This window comes from Neoarius graeffei, chromosome 16 (genome assembly GCF_027579695.1).
Source record: "Neoarius graeffei isolate fNeoGra1 chromosome 16, fNeoGra1.pri, whole genome shotgun sequence".
In the NCBI taxonomy this organism is placed as follows: domain Eukaryota; kingdom Metazoa; phylum Chordata; class Actinopteri; order Siluriformes; family Ariidae; genus Neoarius; species Neoarius graeffei.
In genome coordinates, this window is record NC_083584.1 from 7,837,301 (window position 1) to 7,857,648 (window position 20,348).

General features: G+C 41.2%; 1 protein-coding gene across 1 annotated transcript; it reads right to left on the bottom strand.

Annotated features, from left to right (window-relative positions):
- Positions 1-14,311: 14,311 nt before the first annotated feature.
- Positions 14,312-16,836, bottom strand: LOC132899922 (interferon a3-like). The gene is made up of 5 exons (XM_060941972.1): positions 16,684-16,836; positions 16,347-16,439; positions 14,710-14,859; positions 14,520-14,612; positions 14,312-14,416 (listed from the first exon to the last, which is right to left on the bottom strand). The coding sequence occupies exons 1-5, from the start codon at positions 16,834-16,836 to the stop codon at positions 14,312-14,314; spliced, it is 594 nt and encodes a 197-aa protein (XP_060797955.1).
- Positions 16,837-20,348: the final 3,512 nt, after the last annotated feature.

Sequence of the window (20,348 nt, forward strand, 5' to 3'; positions counted from 1 at the left end):
CAGACACTCAGCGCTGTGTGGAGGAATGAATGAGTGACAGTGGGAGTTTTGGCGGGACGGATTCCGGAGTCCTGAGAAAAATCCCGCAAGTTCACTGGAGTCAGTGACAGACACGGGCAAATATTACAGACAGAACCCTTCTTCAGGACTGTGTTTGAGTGACTAAGGCTACGTTCACACAGCAGGCTGAAGTGACTCAAATCCGATCTTTTCGCCCATATGTGACCTGTATCCATAGGCGGTCTTTCCATTGGGCAAAGTCGGGCAATTGCCCTGAGCCTCGTCCAATCAGGGGCCTCGTCGTCGCGTTACGGTATTCCTGTTTTCCTGCATGTTAGTATACATCATTTACTCTGTAATAATTCATTGTGATTATACATATTTTCCACTCGACATGAACCACATTGCTATGAAAATAATAAAAGCATTGAAGCATGATTCACGTGTAATCCTACAGCTACAGTAGTTTCACAAGCAAAATCACCAGTATGTGACGTCACCCACAGCTATCGGGCTCCGCTCTTTCTCAGAGCCGTAGTGTCTGAAGTAACCTAGGCAACGACGCGAGCGGGCTGAATACATGCACCAGCGCCATCTAGCTGTAGCTGCAGAGCCCTCGTACAATTTTTTGTTGAAGTCAAATCAGAATGAAACGATTTCTAAGTGGCAGTGAGAAAAGGAAGAGGAAAAAGGATAGCGAACAGTTTGTTGAAAAGCTACCGAAATTAACAACCTTCTTCCACACAAGATAACGGCTGCAGTTAAAGGCTTCCCTGATTGCATTTCCTCTCCAACACACATGCTTAACTACATATTCAGAGAAAACCTGCTGGATTGTTACCCAAATCTAAGTATTGCAGTTCGAGTACTCCTCACACTTCCTGTCACAGTGGCTTCTGGGGAAAGGAGTTTTTCTGCCTTGAAATTAATCAAGACATATCTCAGGTCCACCATGTGTCAGGAGAGACTGTCAGATCTGGCGGTGATATCCATTGAGCAAGCCGTGAGAAGGAAACTGGACATGGAAGATGTCATCACTGCATTTGCCAATGCTAAAGCAAGAAAAATCAAGTTTTAAGCACACAGTAAGTAAAATTATAATAATTAATAACTAATAATTTCATTTATTTAAATCTTACACTGTATATTAATCCACGTTTGGTTTTTCTCTCTCCCTGTCTTTCTGTGCAGGTCTCATCCACTGTAGCCACCACCACCCATGAGACTGATAGATGGGCACACCGACAGCAGCGCACATAGACAGACAGGCAGACACACACACACACACACACTCTCTCCTCTACTGACACACACACACACACACAGCTTATATTCAGATATTCAGTGATCTTTATTGGGTTTTTTTCAATCATTTCCATGTGTTCACAATAAATATTGTTCGTCAGTACGTATGATTCATCATCTCATTATTATTACAGATGTATGGGTTGGGGTTGAGGGGAGCCTCCAAATTGTCCTTTGCCCAGAGCCTCAGATTTCCTAAAACCGCCCCTGCCTGTATCCGATCTTTTATTAACAATATGAACGACACAGATCCGATTTTTTCAAATCCGGCCCAGGCCGTTTGGATATGTGGTCCTAATTCCGATTCCTATCCGCTCTTTTCATATGCGACTTCAGTCTGAACCGCCAGGTCGCATTCATCCGACTTACACGTCATCAACAAGCCACAAACGTCACTATTCTGCGCTGAAGTAGGCGGCGGGTCTCTCAAAAAAAGTTACAACAACATGGCGCATAATCACGGGCGCAGACAGAGGGTGGGACTCGTCCCACCCAGATTTAAATTCACCTCGCTCGGTCCCCCCCCCCACTTATAGGGAGGAAAAAACGTCTATGCTGTCTTTCTTTGCATAAGGCAAACCTCACGGAAAAATCAAAAGACTAATTACCATTCGGTTTATTGAGGTGCACAGCAGTGTATACATAGTTGCAACAATTCACATAAAACAAAACAAAGACTGATATTCGGTTGGTTGAGCTGCGCAGACTGCACAGGTTGCGAGTAGAGTCCCGCGGGACTCGCAGGACCCGCCGCAAAGCAGTGCGGCGCGGGACAAATTTTGAAAGCTCATTGCGCGCGCGGGAGCGCTGATAAGCTGCAGTCCCGCTAACTAAAAATGTGAAATAAAATGCATAAATTATTAATTTATGTCCATCACATATAATTTGTGCTGGATATTTTATTTAGCGTTAATAAAACATTTCAAGATGCCTAAATTTATAGAGAGAGTTAGATTGCTAGAGGAATGGTATCTTAAACTGGCCATTGACTTTGATCCACTGTAATGACTCACAGTTCACACCCAACTAGCAAAAAAAGCATGAGTAAAATGATTTACAGCTTACACTCAACTAGCAAAAGAAGCAGTCAGTCTACAACTTTAGTCAGAGAGACATGTTACACAGTGACGGTAGGCTTGACTCAATGCTATCCCAGAAATCCTTCCTGTAATATGCAAATTTGGCTGTCCAATCAGAGGCGGACAAATTTGCATATTACAGGAAGGATTTCTGGGATAGCATTGAGTCAAGCCTGCCGTCAATGTGTAACATGTCTCTCTGACTAAAGTTGTAGACTAACTCAAACAGTAAACAATTCACTTCTCTTACTAATTCCGCTTTGTAATAAGAAAAAGAAAAAAAAATCATCTCATACACACCCTGCTCATTGGTACAAAGCGAGCCCATTCACTTTTTTATGCTGATCAGTGAGTTACAATGGTTTCTCATATGATAGAAATGTGTGATTCGCGATTAAATGTTTTAATTGCTTGACAGCACTAATTATTATTATTAGAGACAGTATATGCTGAATTCTAAAACAAGGTAAATAATAACGTGAGCTGTAGGTATTTATGCTGAAGGTATTTATACTGAAATCCGCTCAAAGTAGGGGGACAAGACAAGAACTTTCCTGAGAAATAACGTGAACGTCTGCATCATGCGGGATTTGCGGGCGGGACAAAATATGGCAGCCGCGGGCGGAAGCGGGATTGAAAATCATAATTTTTTTGTGGGCGCGGGCGGGAGTGGGAGCGGGACTGAAAATCATAATTCTTCGCGAGCGGGACTGAAAATCATAATTTTTTTGTGGGCGCGGGCGGGGGTGGCAGCGGGACTGAAAATCATAATTCTTTGCGGGCGGGAGCGGGACTGAAAAATCCGACCCGCGCAGACCTCTAGTTGCGAGCTCGAGCTTGGTTGCTATGGTAACCCACAAGTTTGACAGGCATATCGGGGTTGGGGTTGGTTTGCTGGCAGCTTTGTCCCCCCCAGTTTTTTGTCCCCCCCAGTTCAAAAAACGTATCTGCGCCCCTGCGCATGACATCAATGCGAGGGACGCTTCGGGCTGTGAAGGTTCTGAATCTTCTCAATGGAAGGACGCAGAGGTTAGGGAGCTGATTTCCATTTGGGGGGATGCAGCTATTCAAGCTAGATTGGATGGGTCATACCGCAACCGGGCGGTTTTACTTCCGTAAACACTGGCCATGCTCACTGCGTGTGACGTCGTCGTATCCTGCAATGCGCATGCGGAACACTTTTAGGTCGCTTTTCGTTCATACTGAGGATCACATACAAGTCGCATATATTTGTTAATGTGAACGACCTCACAAAAAATCGGATTTCACAAAAAAATCGGAATTGAGCATTAAGCCTTGCAGTGTGAACGTAGCGTTAGTTTATTTATTTATTTATTATTATTATTATTATTATTATTATTATTATTATTATTATTATTTGCTCTTAGTCATGTTTATGGTGTTGATGTGAGTCTCTGCGCTCTGAAAACATTCTCTCAATCAGAAGTGAAAGTGTTTATGTCGCAGGAACTTGGGCCGAATTTCCGCCTTTGGACGATGATGAAATGAAAAGGTGTGCTGTGTTGTGTTATGCTGTGTTGTGCTGTGTTCTGTTGTGTTGTGTTATGCTGTGTTGTGTTTTTATGCTGTGTTGTGTTATGCTGTGTTGTGTTATGCCGTGCTGTGTTATGCTGTGTTGTGTTATGCTGTGTTGTGTTGTTTTTATGTTGTTATGCTGTGTTGTGTTATGCTGTGTTGTGTTGTTTTTATGTTGTTATGCTGTGTTGTGTTATGTTGTGTTATGCTGTGTTGTGTTGTGTTATGCTGTGTTGTGTTATGCCGTGTTGTGTTATGCTGTGTTGTGTTATGCCGTGTTGTGTTATGCTGTGTTGTGTTGTTTTTATGTTGTTATGCTGTGTTGTGTTATGTTGTGTTTTTATGTTGTGTTATGCTGTGTTGTGTTGTGTTATGCTGTGTTGTGTTATGCTGTGTCGTGTTTTTATGTTGTGTTATGCCGTGTTGTGTTATGCTGTGTGTTATGCCGTGTTGTGTTATGCTGTGTTGTGTTATGCTGTGTTGTGTTATGCTGTGTTGTGTTATGCTGTGTTGTGTTGTTTTTATGTTGTTATGCTGTGTTGTGTTATGCTGTGTTGTGTTGTTTTTATGTTGTTATGCTGTGTTGTGTTATGTTGTGTTATGCTGTGTTGTGTTGTGTTATGCTGTGTTGTGTTATGCCGTGTTGTGTTATGCTGTGTTGTGTTATGCCGTGTTGTGTTATGCTGTGTTGTGTTGTTTTTATGTTGTTATGCTGTGTTGTGTTATGTTGTGTTTTTATGTTGTGTTATGCTGTGTTGTGTTGTGTTATGCTGTGTTGTGTTATGCTGTGTTGTGTTGTGTTATGCTGTGTTGTGTTATGCCGTGTTGTGTTATGCCGTGTTGTGTTATGCCGTGTTGTGTTATGCTGTGTTGTGTTGTGTTTTTATGTTGTGTTATGCTGTGTTGTGTTATACTGTGTTGTGTTATGCCGTGTTGTGTTATACTGTGTTGTGTTATGCCATGTTGTGTTATGCTGTGTTGTGTTATACTGTGTTGTGTTATGCCGTGTTGTGTTATGCTGTGTTGTGTTATACTGTGTTGTGTTATGCCGTGTTGTGTTATACTGTGTTGTGTTTTTATGTTGTGTTATGCTGTGTTGTGTTATGCCGTGTTGTGTTATGCCGTGTTGTGTTATGCTGTGTTGTGTTTTTATGTTGTGTTATGCTGTGTTGTGTTATACTGTGTTGTGTTATGCCGTGTTGTGTTATGCTGTGTTGTGTTGTGTTATGCTGTGTTGTGTTATACTGTGTTGTGTTATGCCGTGTTGTGTTATGCCGTGTTGTGTTATGCTGTGTTGTGTTATACTGTGTTGTGTTATGCTGTGTTGTGTTTTTATGTTGTGTTATGCTGTGTTGTGTTATACTGTGTTGTGTTATGCCGTGTTGTGTTATGCTGTGTTGTGTTTTTATGTTGTGTTATGCTGTGTTGTGTTATACTGTGTTGTGTTGTGTTATGCCGTGTTGTGTTATGCTGTGTTGTGTTATACTGTGTTGTGTTATGCTGTGTTGTGTTATGCTGTTGTGTTTTTATGTTGTGTTATGCTGTGTTGTGTTATACTGTGTTGTGTTATGCCGTGTTGTGTTATGCTGTGTTGTGTTATACTGTGTTGTGTTATGCCGTGTTGTGTTATGCTGTGTTGTGTTATACTGTGTTGTGTTATGCCGTGTTGTGTTATGCTGTGTGGTGTTGTGTTTTTATGTTGTGTTATACTGTGTTGTGTTATGCCGTGTTGTGTTATGCCGTGTTGTGTTGTGTTTTTATGTTGTGTTCTGTTGTGTGTGTTGTGTTTTTGCTCGCGAAAAGCACGTGACTCACATTCATTTTCGGAATACCACAGCAGGTGTAGTGTAACACTCGTCTCACCGCTTTCCTCTCCCTGTGACGAAGCTGTGAGTCACGTGGTTTTCAGACTCTGCAGCGCCGCACCTTTTCACTGCGTCATCGCTGATTTTATTTGTGTCCTTCATGTTCTTCTGCCCCGCAGGATGAGTTCAGCTGGATGCACTCATCAGGTGGCTGAAATAAACTCAGCAGCTTTAATTTTCTGGGCAGATCAGTGAAAGTGAAACCTTTAGTTTCCGAACCCGGACTGCTGAACTTCTGTCCAAACGCGTCCAGGACTGAAGCCTGAGCAGAAGGAGTGTGACTGAGTCCCACAGAGGAGCTCCTCAGGCTTCAGCCCAGGCTCCTGTGAGGGTCAGTGAAAGCCCAGAGCCCAGGTGCTTCAGCTCTCCGAACCTTGTGCTCCAAAGGTCTGAAACAAAACGGTGAATGAATGAGGAACAGAGTCCAGTCCATCATCAGGAATAACAGCCGGGATTAATTACTCATGATGGTGTTTAGTGCGAGACCTCCAGCACAGGGTCACAGTGTTTTAATGAGCCTTCATTACTGTTTGGGGAAATCTTTTCATTAATGTTGTTTTTGGTACGCGAGCATGCTGCTGCTGCTGGTGCTGCTGCTGATGATTAGATTAGATTAGATTAGATTAGATTAGATTAGATTAGATTAGATTAGATTAGATTAGATTAGATTAGATTAGATTAGATTCAACTTTATTGTCATTGCACATGTCAGGTACAAGGCAACGAAATGCAGATTGCATCTAACCAGAAGTGCATAGCAGTCAATAGTGTACACTGTAAGAAGTGATTTTGGAGATAATCTATGCAAACCAGATACAATTTACTCGATTATTGCAGTCAGCCAAGGAATTATAAAGTAATGGGTAAATTATACATATGCTACCTATTCGTTAACAATTACAGCCGTTAGATGGAAAAATACGGTAAAATCTACCCCAAAGCCTTGAGTCCTGTGCTCCAAATTGCGCATGCGTCAGACCGCGCGTTTGAGTGAGCGGGACAGGGAACTCTCGGACTGCCGTCTTCCTCTCTCCGGCTGTTAGTTAGTGAGTTATAAAACAGGTTCATTACTAAAAATGTTGTGTGAAGCTGTTGTACTGCACTTTATTCTGTTTTTTTTTTTTTGATGATTAAAAACATTGAGATGATGAACCATCTGAAAGTCTTTTTTGGGGGGTACATCTTACCTTCTCCGAATAAGTAATGGTTAAGTGATATTAATTACCTTTGATTAGTAATTATCAGGTATTACCTACTAGCAAACAAGAGATAATTTTACCCAATTCCAATGAGAAAGTAGCTGTTGAATAGATCCATAAATGTGAGGTAAATTTTACCCAATTTATTTAAGTATTTCATAGCTTTTTATTTCAGTTATTTTATACTCGGAATTAAATCTACCCCAAACAAGTCAATGCAAATTGTTACCTCAGATTTATTGGGTAAATTCTATAGGTTACTTTTTTCAGTGTATATTACACTTATGTTATTTACTGCTATGATGATGATGATGATGGGGCGGCACGGTAGCGTAGTGATTAGCGCTGTCGCCTCACAGCAAGAAGGTCCTGGGTTCGAGCCCCGGGGCCGGCGAGGGCCTTTCTGTATGGAGTTTGCATGTTCTCCCCGTGGGTTTCCTCCGGGTGCTCCGGTTTCCCCCACAGTCCAAAGACATGCAGGTTAGGTTAACTGGTGACTCTAAATTGAGCGTAGGTGTGAATGTGAGTGTGAATGGTTGTCTGTGTCTATGTGTCAGCCCTGTGATGACCTGGCGACTTGTCCAGGGTGTACCCCGCCTTTCGCCCGTAGTCAGCTGGGATAGGCTCCAGCTTGCCTGCGACCCTGTAGAACAGGATAAAGCGGCTACAGATAATGAGATGAGATAACTCCCCCCAACACCACACACACACACAGAGGGAGATTCCGTTGCACTGTAATTATTATTCATCTCATTCTCATTATCTGTAGCCACTTTATCCTTCTACAGGGTCGCAGGCAAGCTGGATCCTATCCCAGCTGACTACGGGCGAAAGGCGGGGTACACCCTGGACAAGTCGCCAGGTCATCACAGGGCTGACACATAGACACAGACAACCATTCACACTCACATTCACACCTACGGTCAATTTAGAGTCACCAGTTAACCTAACCTGCATGTCTTTGGACTGTGGGGGAAACCGGAGCACCCGGAGGGGACCCGGAGGGGACCCACGTGGGAGAACATGCAAACTCCACACAGAAAGGCCCTCGCCGGCCCCGGGGCTCGAACCCAGGACCTTCTTGCTGTGAGGCGACAGCGCTAACCACTACACCACCGTGCCGCCCGTAATAATTATTATTATTATTATTATTTGTTGTTGTTATTGTTGACACTAGCACTACAACCACTTTACTTGCTTTTGTTGCTACTGACCATCTGATTAATCTTATTTTATTCTTAATTAATTAGTTTACTAACTGTGATTGTTGTAATTTTGTTCTCTGTGCGTCATCAGTGTCCTTTAATTTCTGTGGTTTATTGTACTTCTGCACCAGGATCATTTCTCTCAGGGATCAGTAAAGTACTCTATCTATCTATCTATCTATCTATCTATCTATCTATCTATCTATCTATCTATCTATCTATCTATCTATCTAAATGTCACAAATGTGCTGATTAAATAGTCCGATAAATTTAATTGAGCTTCAGGATGCTTTGGCTTATTGAGTTCCACAGGGAGGGTCATAACTCACTGAGAAGCAGAGCAGAGGAGAAAAGGGAAAGCCTCCACTGAAACAGAGCACAGAGTCAAAACACCGCTCACAGCCTCGAGTGGAAAAGCGTTTATTAGCGTTCACAGGATGATGATTATCATACTGTACATCAGACTGATTCTGTACCATGAATGCATACATAAATGAACAAAATAAATGAGAAAATAAATAATAAGATAGATAGATAGATAGATAGATAGATAGATAGATAGATAGATAGATAGATAGATAGATAGATAGATAGATAGATAGATAGATAGATAAAAAAACAACGGAGAAAGTCAATTGATCAATCAATTAGAAAATAAATAAGCAAACAGATAGATAGCTGAGAAAAATAAATAAATAAATAAATAAATAAATAATAGCTTTATTTATCGTCGATATGTACAATGAGTCAAAGACTCGTAACAACTAATAAGAGATCTAAACTGAAAATATATATATTTTTTTACAAAACCCAAATTTTAAACTACTGTAACAGGTAAACATCAAATCCATCATTATATCAAGAAGGTCTAATAATAGGCATAATATTAAAATTAAAGATCAAAAACTTAAAATGGAGTTGAGTTGAGAATATAACTCACTGCAATTTAATTCTACTTATCTAAATAAATAAATAAATAAATAAATAGTCAGTGGGTCCCAGTGGAGGTCAGCAGCTCCTGACTTGTCTGGGTGGTTTTGTAGTGGATCTGTAGAAACTGCGCATGACCTGTAGAATGATGGGGCGCGCGCTTTCCCACGCACACGAGCTGAAACTCTGCGGGAAGAAAAACAAAAACCCGCATCGAGAAAAGGTTAAAGCACTGATGGTGAACATGGCGAGTGAAATGTGGCGAAGTGCAGCCGCAGCGACCCTCTCACCTTCTGCGAAAGAAAATGAGCCAGATTTCTCCAGAAATCGCTCCAGGGTTCCACTTCAGCCTGAGCAGAGATGGAGACCAGAACCTGGAGCAGCAACACACACACACACACACACACACACCAAACATCCATGAGCTTCATCATCACACAGCTTTACTGAAACTCACAACACAGCCGAGCTCATCAGCACCTCACTGACCAGAGTCAAAGAGGAGATCGGACACAAACAAACAAACAAACAAACAAACAAACCCAAAGAGCTTCTCTGGAAAGCAAAAGAGTGAAGTCGGAGTTTATTGTTCTTCTTCTGGATAACTCCAGGAGCACAGAACAACACCAGAGCTGAGATTAGGCAGGTGTCCAGAGGGAGGTTAGACAGGTGTACAGAAGGAGGTTAGACAGGTGTACAGACGGAGGTTAGACAGGTGTACAGAGGGAGGTTAGACAGATGTACAGACGGAGGTTAGACAGGTGTACAGAGGGAGGTTAGACAGGTGTACAGAGGGAGTTTAGACAGGTGTACAGAGGGAGGTTAGACAGGTGTACAGAGGGAGGTTAGACAGGTGTACAGAGGGAGGTTAGACAGGTGTACAGACAGAGGTTAGACAGGTGTACAGAGGGAGGTTAGACAGGTGTACAGAGGGAGGTTAGACAGGTGTACAGAGGGAGGTTAGACAGGTGTACAGAGGGAGGTTAGATTTACCAGTGGTGTGTAGAATTGTTTCTGGTGTTCCAGTAAATTGTGTAACTGCTGCAGTTCACTGGAATCCCACTCGGTGGACGCGTTCTTCATCAGATCAGACACAATCCGAAATGACATTTCCAACACTGACAGTCTGCTCTCCTCCTGCACACACACACACACACACACACACACACGATGATGTTTGAATGAATCAATTATTTACCCGTTTAACAGATTTCATTAGTTCACTGATTAATGCAGAAATAGATTTAAAAGTACAGAATCTTCATCCCCAAGGAAAGTCATGAAGCTGCGACCCATTACAGTGTTTGCTTTGGCCGGGTACCAACCGAACTGACAACCAGACCATCAGTTATTTTATTTATTTATTTATTTATTTTTCCTTGTTCGTTCTTGCCGGAACAGTGCGGGGTTAGGCGCCTTGATTAAGGTCCTTCAGGCTTGCTGGTCTCGGGAACCGAACCAGAGAGGGACTGGTCGCAAAGATGCTTCTCTAACCATTAGGGCAGGGCTGCCTGGGGTTCTTTCCCTTCCTTTCCTTCCTCCTGCTCTAAATGTTTTATCGTTCCACATTTTATTGTTCTAAATGTGTACAGCTGAAAGTGTGTGAATGAGTGTGAGCTCCACACTGTCCATGTGCGATCTGTCACTCAGGTGAGTGTGATGTGTTTAACACACTCCTGTTCGGGTTACAGAATGAGATTAAACCTTCACACTCATCACCTGTTTGGGGAATTTGGGGCTTTGGATCTTCATATTTTCTGCCTCTGTCTTACATCTCACCGGTCGCATTTCACCCTGTGGAGAGAAAAAACAAAACAACAGAAAAAATAAGAACAAATATCATCATTTATTCTGTTATTAATTACTATAATCATACATATTTAAATTAATGTGATGATAAATATTTAAGCACTGGATCATGGTTTGTTGAAGTTAAATTAATTAGAGAATTATCTGTTCATTATTACAATCAGTGCAAGAATAAGAACAAATATAATCCTTTATGCTGTTATTAATTAATATTCTAACACATATTTAAATTAACATGGACTAGTTTAAGTAATTAGTCATTATATTAGCGATCACTTATTAATTCATACACAGAGAGAGAGAGAGAGAGAGAGAGAGAGTGTGTGTGTGTGTGTGTGTGTGTGAACTCTTACCAGGCTGCAGAGTTTCTGGATGATTTCGCGTTTTCTTTGAGTCTCTAGATCTTCAGAGGTTCGTTTAAACACAGCCGGGCAAATCAGCAGCCACAGAAACACACACCTCAGAGCCCTCACCATCCTGTCTGTCTGATCTGTCTGTCTGATCTGAGCTTGTCTTCTCAGGAGTGACTCGGCTGAGCAGTGAACAGAGCTCCTACCTGCAGGAGGTTTTATATGTGCATGGCCCGAGCAGAGGGAAAGCCCGACTAAACCATAGACTTGTTCATCTCTCTTTAAAGGTCATGCTTTCCTTTACACCCACGATGAGTTCATGCTTCAGCTTTTGGACCGAGTTTCCTTCATCCAGCAGGGATCCCGAGAGAGAGAGAGACTTTCATTTTCGAAAACCTTGATGATGTAGTGAAGCTTTAGCTTAGGTAAATAATTCCTGTGTAGTGACTCGGGTGTGTGAAATTTTCTTTCGTCATCCAGCAGGGTGTCTTTTTTTCCCCCTCCAGTCCTAATGAAGCCGACTGGACCTGTTTGACCCGTTTCTGAGTCAGTGTGTATAGAAAGGGTTACCTCATTAAAACCTCTGTTATTATACTGTACTCAAATTTAAAAATAAATAAATAAATAAATAAACCCATTCACTTTTCATAAAGATTTAAAAATTCTAAAGTATGCAGTCAGTTTAAAGAGCTTTGACTTGTTTCCCCAAATCAAATACTGAAGATCAGATCAGATCAGATCAGATCAGATCAGTCCGACCGGGCCAGGCTGTTCTCTGATAGCCTATTTATATACATATATCTTTAGAATTATGTTTTCACTAAAGGTTTGATTAAAATGAGGTCAGAACAAAATATTTTGGCACCATTCAATTTTTCTCAAAATTGTAGCACCTGTAAAATGGTCATCAGGTCCTACTTTCCTGTCCCAGTCCCACTGTGGGGGTCAAACTCCTGCCAGATGTTGGTGTATTTTAGCAGCACAGCAGATGATAGGGCCGTCATCTACAGCTCGAAAACTAATTTTAGCCCCAAAATGAAGCTGAAACGCTGAAGGATCACTCGGAAAAGTTTTATAAAGACAAATCTAATAACATTCCCCAAGACCTTCAGTTTCATCTCACATGACACTACTGGACTCATTAATCCTCTTCATAGGGAAGTCATGGCTTAATGGTTAGGAAGGAGCTTTGGGATCAAAAGGTTGCTGGTTCGAGTCCTTGAATCAGTAGGAGTAGGTGCTTGAGTAAGGCACCGATTGATCTGGGTACGAGTGGCTGGTAAAATATAACGTGTCTACTACACATTATATATCCGGTGGATCGATGCCCTTCAGCTTTCCACTCCCAGTTTATTCTGTCCTCGGTGGGTCTTTATTTGTGCAGATGTTCACGAAGAAAAATAGAAAAAAAATATTAACGATATTAGCGTTAATGTCCGGTGGAAGGACGCATGCGCCGATCTCTGTCGGAAGGCGTGGCCTGTACGGTATGGGAGTCAACAAATGGCAAAACTATGGACAATTATTTTCACATTTTTTTTAATTGTCAGTTGATGCTTGATAATATGAGAAAGTCTTTAAAACAAGGGCAGCAGAAACTATTAAAAAGATGAATGAACACAAAATGCACACTTGTTTTTCCCACAAATGCTCATTTTATTTGAAACTTTTATAATTAATGACAATAAACTGGGCAGAGAAATGAACAACGTTTACACATATTTAAACATCACACCGCGTCATTCCACCGGACTGGATACTACCATACCGATAATAATAATAATAATAATAATAATAATAATAATAATAATAATAATAATAATAATGCTCCAGCTTGCCTGCGACCCTGTAGAACAGGATAAAGCGGCTAGAGATAATTAGATGAGAGATGAGATAATAATAATAATAATAATAATAATAATAATAATAATAATAATAATAATAATAATAATGTCCATAGCCTGTTTTTTTCTTGTTAGTTATATTCTGCTGTGCAATAACATTCACTATCTAGTACAATATTTCTATTCCTATTTCAGTTGCCAGTATTTTATGAGTTCAGTATTACTATTTCAGGTGAAGTCCTGTACCACTCTTACTGAAGTTCCATTCTTATTTTACTGTGTACATTACATACATGGCCTGTGTTTTTACTTTTTTCATTTATTTTACTTTATTTTATCATTATATTCTGTACTTTTATTGCATTCTATAATCCCTCGATGGGGAACACGTACAGTTCCCCACCGAGGGATTAATAAAGTTTATCTTATCTTATCTTATCTTATCTTATCTTATCTTATCTTATCTTATCTTATCTTATCTTATCTTAAAGTCAGTGTCTAACAGAGATATGAACTTAGATTTAACCAAGTGACGTCTATTATCAGTGAGACATTATTGGATGTGTGTTGTATTGAATGCATTACACATTTAATCAGTAAATGACTGGAATAATTTAGATCTTACTGTAAGACAGGTATCTCACCTTAATGACCTCAAAGCATTTCTAAGATTAATTTAATTTTATTCATACATATACATTTATATATTACATATATTTTGTATTATTTCAGAAATATTTCTCTATTGGTTTTTATTTGTAGAATTTGCATTTATATTATTTGTTTATTAGATGAATAGGATTATATGTGTGCAGGACCTCTCGAGACCCTCTGTATAAACATTGTTATAAAGAAATAAATACATAAATAAATATTAATTACAAAAGTTCTTTTTTATTTAAAAAATGTGGCAGTTAAAAAAATACACATCCCTCATGATTGTGTTGACAGACATGCTAACAATCACACACACACACACACACACACACACACACACACACACACACACACACACACACACACACACACTACACTATGAAAAAAGAAATACATAAAAACAATTAATACTGACAGAATGGACTTTAAAAATGACAAAATAAATTAAATATAAATTATGAAAGGGAACTGCAGGGCTGTGGTGCAGAATTTTGTGTATTTAGATTCATCTAATCAGGTTTTTGGAGAGCCTTTAATCCTGAAGGTCTATTTTAGTTTTGCTGGCCAGAAGGTCGAGTCTTCTGAGGTGTTTCAGCACCACTTCTGTGATCTCATCCCAGCCTTGTGGACTGTAATCCTGCCAGGAGAAAGATCTCATCAGAAAGCACCGTAAAGGAAACACAAACACACTGAGGAACTCTTCTGGTCCGAGACAGGATCAGGAGCTGCAGGAAGCTTACCGTGGTTTTAAGGTGAGAAACCAGACTTCTGAAATGCATTTCGATCTTTTTCGATATTTTCTTCTGTTCTTCAGTGGCGATGATATTTTTTGCCTTCATTGAAAATAAGGGAAACATTTTAAATTAAATTTTATTCATTGTAAATAAACCTGCTGTTTTCACTTCATGCTGATGAATGACGTTGACTCACACATTGCTCCAGCTCCAAAATCTGGCGATGCACATCAAGCAGGAAGATCTGCAGCTGATGCTGGTTGCAGTCCAGCTTCTCATATTTCCCACTGTAGAGCCTCATGATGCTCTTTAGAGTCCGCAAAATGAACAGTATGTGATCCTGTGCCTGGTGAACAGAAGTAACACGTCCAGGTGTTTTGAATCGCCTTAATCATCACTTTATTTTGAGTCACATCTCCTTTTTTCATTTTTTCTTTAAATTATTTTTCTGTCTACAATAATTCACTTCTTGGGATTTTCAAGTTATAATCTTCTTGCTGTAGCGCCCAACAGTGGAGCACTATCTGTCATGGGATTTGAACTTATAACCTTCTGATTGGCACAAATCAATTTATTGATGAGATACCACCCACTTATTTATATTTATATTTATATTATTAATTAACGATAGATATAATTATCACTACCTGTCATGCAATTTGAACTTATAACCTTCTGATTAGCAATATATATATACTGACAAGATACTACCTGCTTATTGCATTTATTTATATTTATATTTTGTCATTACCTATCTTGGGATTTGAATGTATAACCTTCTGATTAGCACAAAACATTTATTGACGAGATACCACCAGCTTATTTTGTTTATTTCTATTTCTATTATTTATTAATTATAGATGTAATTATCACTACCTATCATGCAGTTTGAACTTATAACCTTCTGATTCGCACAAAACATTTATTGACAAGATACTACCCACTTATTGCGTATATTTATATTATTTATTACTTTTTTTATGTAATTGTCACTACCTAGGGCGGTAACCACTACACCTAGGGTGTAGTGGTTAGCGCTGTCGCCTCACAGCAAGAAGGTCCGGGTTCGAGCCCCGGGGCCGGCGAGGGCCTTTCTGTGTGGAGTTTGCATGTTCTCCCCGTGTCCACGTGGGTTTCCCCCGGGTGCTCCGGTTTCCCCCACAGTCCAAAGACATGCAGGTTAGGTTAACTGGTGACTCTAAATTGAGCGTAGGTGTGAATGTGAGTGTGAATGGTTGTCTGTGTCTATGTGTCAGCCCTGTGATGACCTGGCGACTTGTCCAGGGTGTACCCCGCCTTTCACCCGTAGTCAGCTGGGATAGGCTCCAGCTTGCCTGCGACCCTGTAGAAGGATAAAGCGGCTAGAGATAATGAGATGAGATGTGTCACTACCTATCATGGGATTTTAACTTGTAACCTTCTGATTAGTACAAAACATTTATTGACGAGACACCACCCACTTATTTTGCTTATTTATATTTATATTATTTGTTAATTATAGATGCAACCTGTCGTGGGATTTGAACTTATTCTGATTGGTACACAGTTTACTGACAAGATACCACCCGCTTATTTATATTTATATTATTTATTAATTTTCGATGTAATTGTCACTACCTGTCCTGGGATTTGAACTTAACATTCTGGTGCCATTGTGATTATTTTCATGTAATTGTTTTTAATGGTGTTCTGTAAATGTCCGAATGAACGTACCGTATAACCTTTTGAAGGTCTATATTTCCTCCCTGACTGGTGCATTTCTTTTTATCATATCATAACAGTTTTAAACCACACTGTTATTAAAGAGTAAGCACATCTGAAGCTGTACTTTACCTGGAGCTGAAACATGCGGTTGTAGTGTTTGTGCGGAAACTCCACGCTGAGCTTGGCGGTGGCGGTAGCGGTGGTCGGAGCAGAATTTGTGCACTAAGACAAAGAAAAGAAAAAAAAAAGAAAAAAGAAAAAAAAAAAAGAAAGACACAGATCACGTCAGAGTGATGAGTTATATCACCAGGAGGTTGCTGCTGTCTCAGAGGTCCAACACAACACAGATAGATAAATAGATAAATAAATAAATAAATAAATAAACTGTGGGTTTAATGAGTGCAGAAGCGCATCGGTTCTACACCGCGACTCCTGCACAGCCCTTGATCCTTCTGTCTTTACTCACCGCCTGCTCGAGATGAGAAATCGAGCTGTTGCTTAAAACCTGGAAGCTGCTCAGAGATGCTCTGTTCTGCGTCTTCATCCAGGTGCATCCAGCTGCGCAGCTCCAGGAGCTGAGAGAGAGCAGAATGAAACCCCACACCTTTAACACTGCCATCACACTGAGCCACGCAGGGGGATAGATCGCAGAATGATCAGCACACGGTCTCTGGGACCTTCAAGTGTAGTCAGGCCTGGTTTTAATGTTCTTTTATAGCAGAGCCACTGAAAAGTGAAAAGGCGAAGCGCTTTCTCAGCTCTTTCACATTCGCGCCAGGATCGAAAGGTTAAACACATCTGTATTCTCTGGAAACTGGATTTACTTTCTTTTTGAACTCGTTCCCATGTCAATCATGGCTTCGGGCTCGTCAGGAGGGGTGATTCCAACGTGATACCGTGGAATCAAAACTGTCCAAACACAAGGGATCACGTGCTCTTACTGCATGGGATCTGATCTATCACCCTATCAGATCAAATCTGAGAGAATTAGACAGAAACACGTCAAAACCCACAGTGCTGAATGAGCATCTGTAATCTCAGAACAATAAAGTAATAAACTTGACCTTGTCTTGTTGCTATGGTGATGCCATCACATCTTTTGGACCTTTAGTGTGGATCTTTTACCTGCATGAAGTGTTAGAATTCTGTATGATCTTTACATCATTGGGACTAAATGGGAAATTTACTCACTCACTCACTCACTCACTCACTCACTCACTCACTCACTCACTCACTCACTCACAGAATTACCTATCGAGGAAATTTAGATATATAAAAGTCTGTGAAGATTCTCAGTCATCCAGGTCATAGTAACTGTGGGTGGTAAAAGAGAGCAACTGGACTTGCTTGAAGATTCTTGAAGACGTTTCACCTCTCATCCGAAAGGCTTCTTCAGTTCTGTCTGACTGGTAGGGAGCATCAGGTATTTATCCTCTCATGGATGAAAAGCTCATCTCAGATGTCATTGAGTCATCCTGTTGGTGTGGGTCACTGGGGGCTGGTTGTGAACGGCCTCGAGAGTCGTTAGGGTGATCAATGGATTGCTGATTCTCTCTGTCCTCACTGTAAACCCGAATAAGTTGAGTTTACTTAAAAAAATTGAGGAAAGTGGTTGCCTTAAAAAAATAAGTAATTATTAATGATTGAATTGAGTACCTTAAACTTACAATCTTCTGGTAAGTTTAAGGTACTCAATTCAATCATTAATAATTACTTATTTTTTTTAAGGCAACCACTTTCCTCAATTTTTTTTAAGTAAACTCAACTTATTCGGGTTTACAGTGCTCCTGTGAAGGCCAATTTATGCTGACAACCCAGTCCTCGCAGATGACGTCGCAGATGGTGTCTGCGAAGCCCCCCCCCTTCACAGACGCTCTGCGTGCACCTCCCAAAAATTGTGACCACCGCAGACAGCCTCGCAGACAGCGTCACAGACAAGAGGGCTCTGATTGGTCCACTCTACATCTGCTGTACACGCACTTCCGCTTCCCTACGTTCCCGGTTTGGTTTGTTTTCACGACCGCCATTCTTAAAAACACGAGCGAAGATGGAGCAGCACGAAGAACGGTTGATCGAGGAAGTGAGGAAGTATGTACATCTATACGACTCCAGTTCTAGTCATTATAAGTAACCGGAGGATAAACACTCTACTAACCACACCCACCAACTACTCTTAGCGATTTCGCGACGTTGTGCCCCCTTGCGTTGTGGTGGTGAATAACATCGCGCACGCCTATTACTCCCCGCTCAACGATAAATTACAACTGTCTGCAAAAAGCTATCTGCGAAAGCCTTGTCGCAAGAGCATGCAGAGCCCTTGAGTCACTGAAAACAGCTGGGTTTTGGTGTGCATTCAGTTGTCTGGGAAGTGTGCCAAGGACTGCATTGTAGGTGGCTGATAAATGGTGTCTTAGCCCATGTTTACATTAGACCGTATCAGCAGATCATCAGATTAACGTTTTTAAAACGATTAGTGTGCACACAGCAACACCAATACATGATTTGCGTGCACACAGCAATACCAATACACGGATACGCTCGGCTCCGCAGGCATCCTGCGCTCCAAATCACTCCGCCCTGAACAGCGAGTGCCCTCTGGAGAGTGCGCACTCCGGCCCTGCGCAGCTCACACAGCACGCGAGTGAAGTGAACAAGCAGTGATTCGGGACTGAGCCGCTGTGTGTGTGATCCCAGCGCATATCACTTACTACTTGCAAGTGGAAGGATGGCAAGCCTAAAGACAATCATAACTACACAATGGGCAGTATTTGCATCAGTATTTGCAGTATTTTCATACTTTTACACTCTTTAATGAAAGGTGATACAAGGCGGAAGTCCGCGCCATTTTTCAGCAGTCGCGTCACATGACCAACGCCAGCGAATCAGGAAGGTGGATGTCACAGTGACGTTGTCCAATGAGACGCCAGCTAGAGCTCAGCACAGCGTATCCGCGTATTCTGAATGTTTACACAGCACCGGAGCTGACACGATCTGGATTGAATACGTGGACGCTGGCGGATTCCCGTTTCCCGGTGTTTCCAGGCGGTTTAATGTAAACGGACAGTGCATCCGCGAAGAAAATGAGACAGATACGATCTAATGTAAACGTAGCCTTAGACCACCACCTCTGTTCAGTGATGGCCGTTTCAGGTTGACAAAAATGGCTTCTTTAACTCCTCGCTCATACCAACAATCATCTCTGGCTAAAATGCGTACGTTGCAATCCTGAAATGAGTGTCCTTTGTTGTTAAGATGAAGATCTTGGGGGTCTAAGACATCATTTATCAGCCACCTACAATGCAGTCCTTGGCACACTTCCCAGACAACTGAACGCACACCAAAACCCAGCTGTTTTCAGTGACTCACAGGAGGACAGAGAGAATCAGCATTCCATTGATCATCCTAACGGGCAATCCATTGATCATCCTAATGACTCTCGAGGCCGTTCACAACCAGCCCTCAGTGACCCACACCAATAGGATGTCTCAATGACATCTGAGATGAGCTTTTCATCCATGAGAGGATAAATACCTGATGCTCCCTACCAGTCAGACAGAACTGAAGAAGCCTTTCGGATGAGAGGTGAAACGTCTTCAAGAATCTTCAAGCAAGTCCAGTTGCTCTCTTTTACCACCCACAGTTTAGATATATAAAACCATAAAGACTTTTTTTCTGAAAATAGCAAAGTTTAAAAAATATTATTATTATTATTATTATCTTTTCTCTGATGGAGCCGAGTTCAGCCCTTGAACTTGGGGCAATCACGAGAGTATGATGGATTATTTGATGAATCAGGTCCTGCTGAGTATGTGAGCAGTTTTCTTCTGAAGTTCTTCCATTCTGATGTTACCAGGGATTTTGCAGGTGGACTTTTCCATCCTCTTCTTGATGAGCCCAAGAGCACCTATGACAACTGGCATTGTTGTGGTTCTCATCCCCCACATTCTCTCTATTTCTATTTCTAGGTCTTTATACTTGGAAAGTTTTTCCTGTTGTTTTCGAGGAGGTTTATTATCTATCCATTCATTATCTGTAGCCGCTTATCCTGTACAGGGTCGCAGGCGAGCTGGAGCCTATCCCAGCTGACTACGGGCGAAAGGCGGGGTACACCCTGGACAAGTCGCCAGGTCA

What these genes read in the sequence shown, in the direction of transcription:
- LOC132899922 (XM_060941972.1), bottom strand. Translation starts at nt 16,836, where the DNA reads ATGGCAGTGTTAAAGGTGTGGGGTTTCATTCTGCTCTCTCTCAGCTCC. An exon ending in ACCGCATGTTTCAGCTCCAG is followed by an intron (nt 14,860 to 16,346) that starts GTAAAGTACAGC and finishes TCTGTTCACCAG; the next exon opens with GCACAGGATCACATACTGTT. An exon ending in TTTTGGAGCTGGAGCAATGT is followed by an intron (nt 14,613 to 14,709) that starts GTGAGTCAACGT and finishes TTTTCAATGAAG; the next exon opens with GCAAAAAATATCATCGCCAC.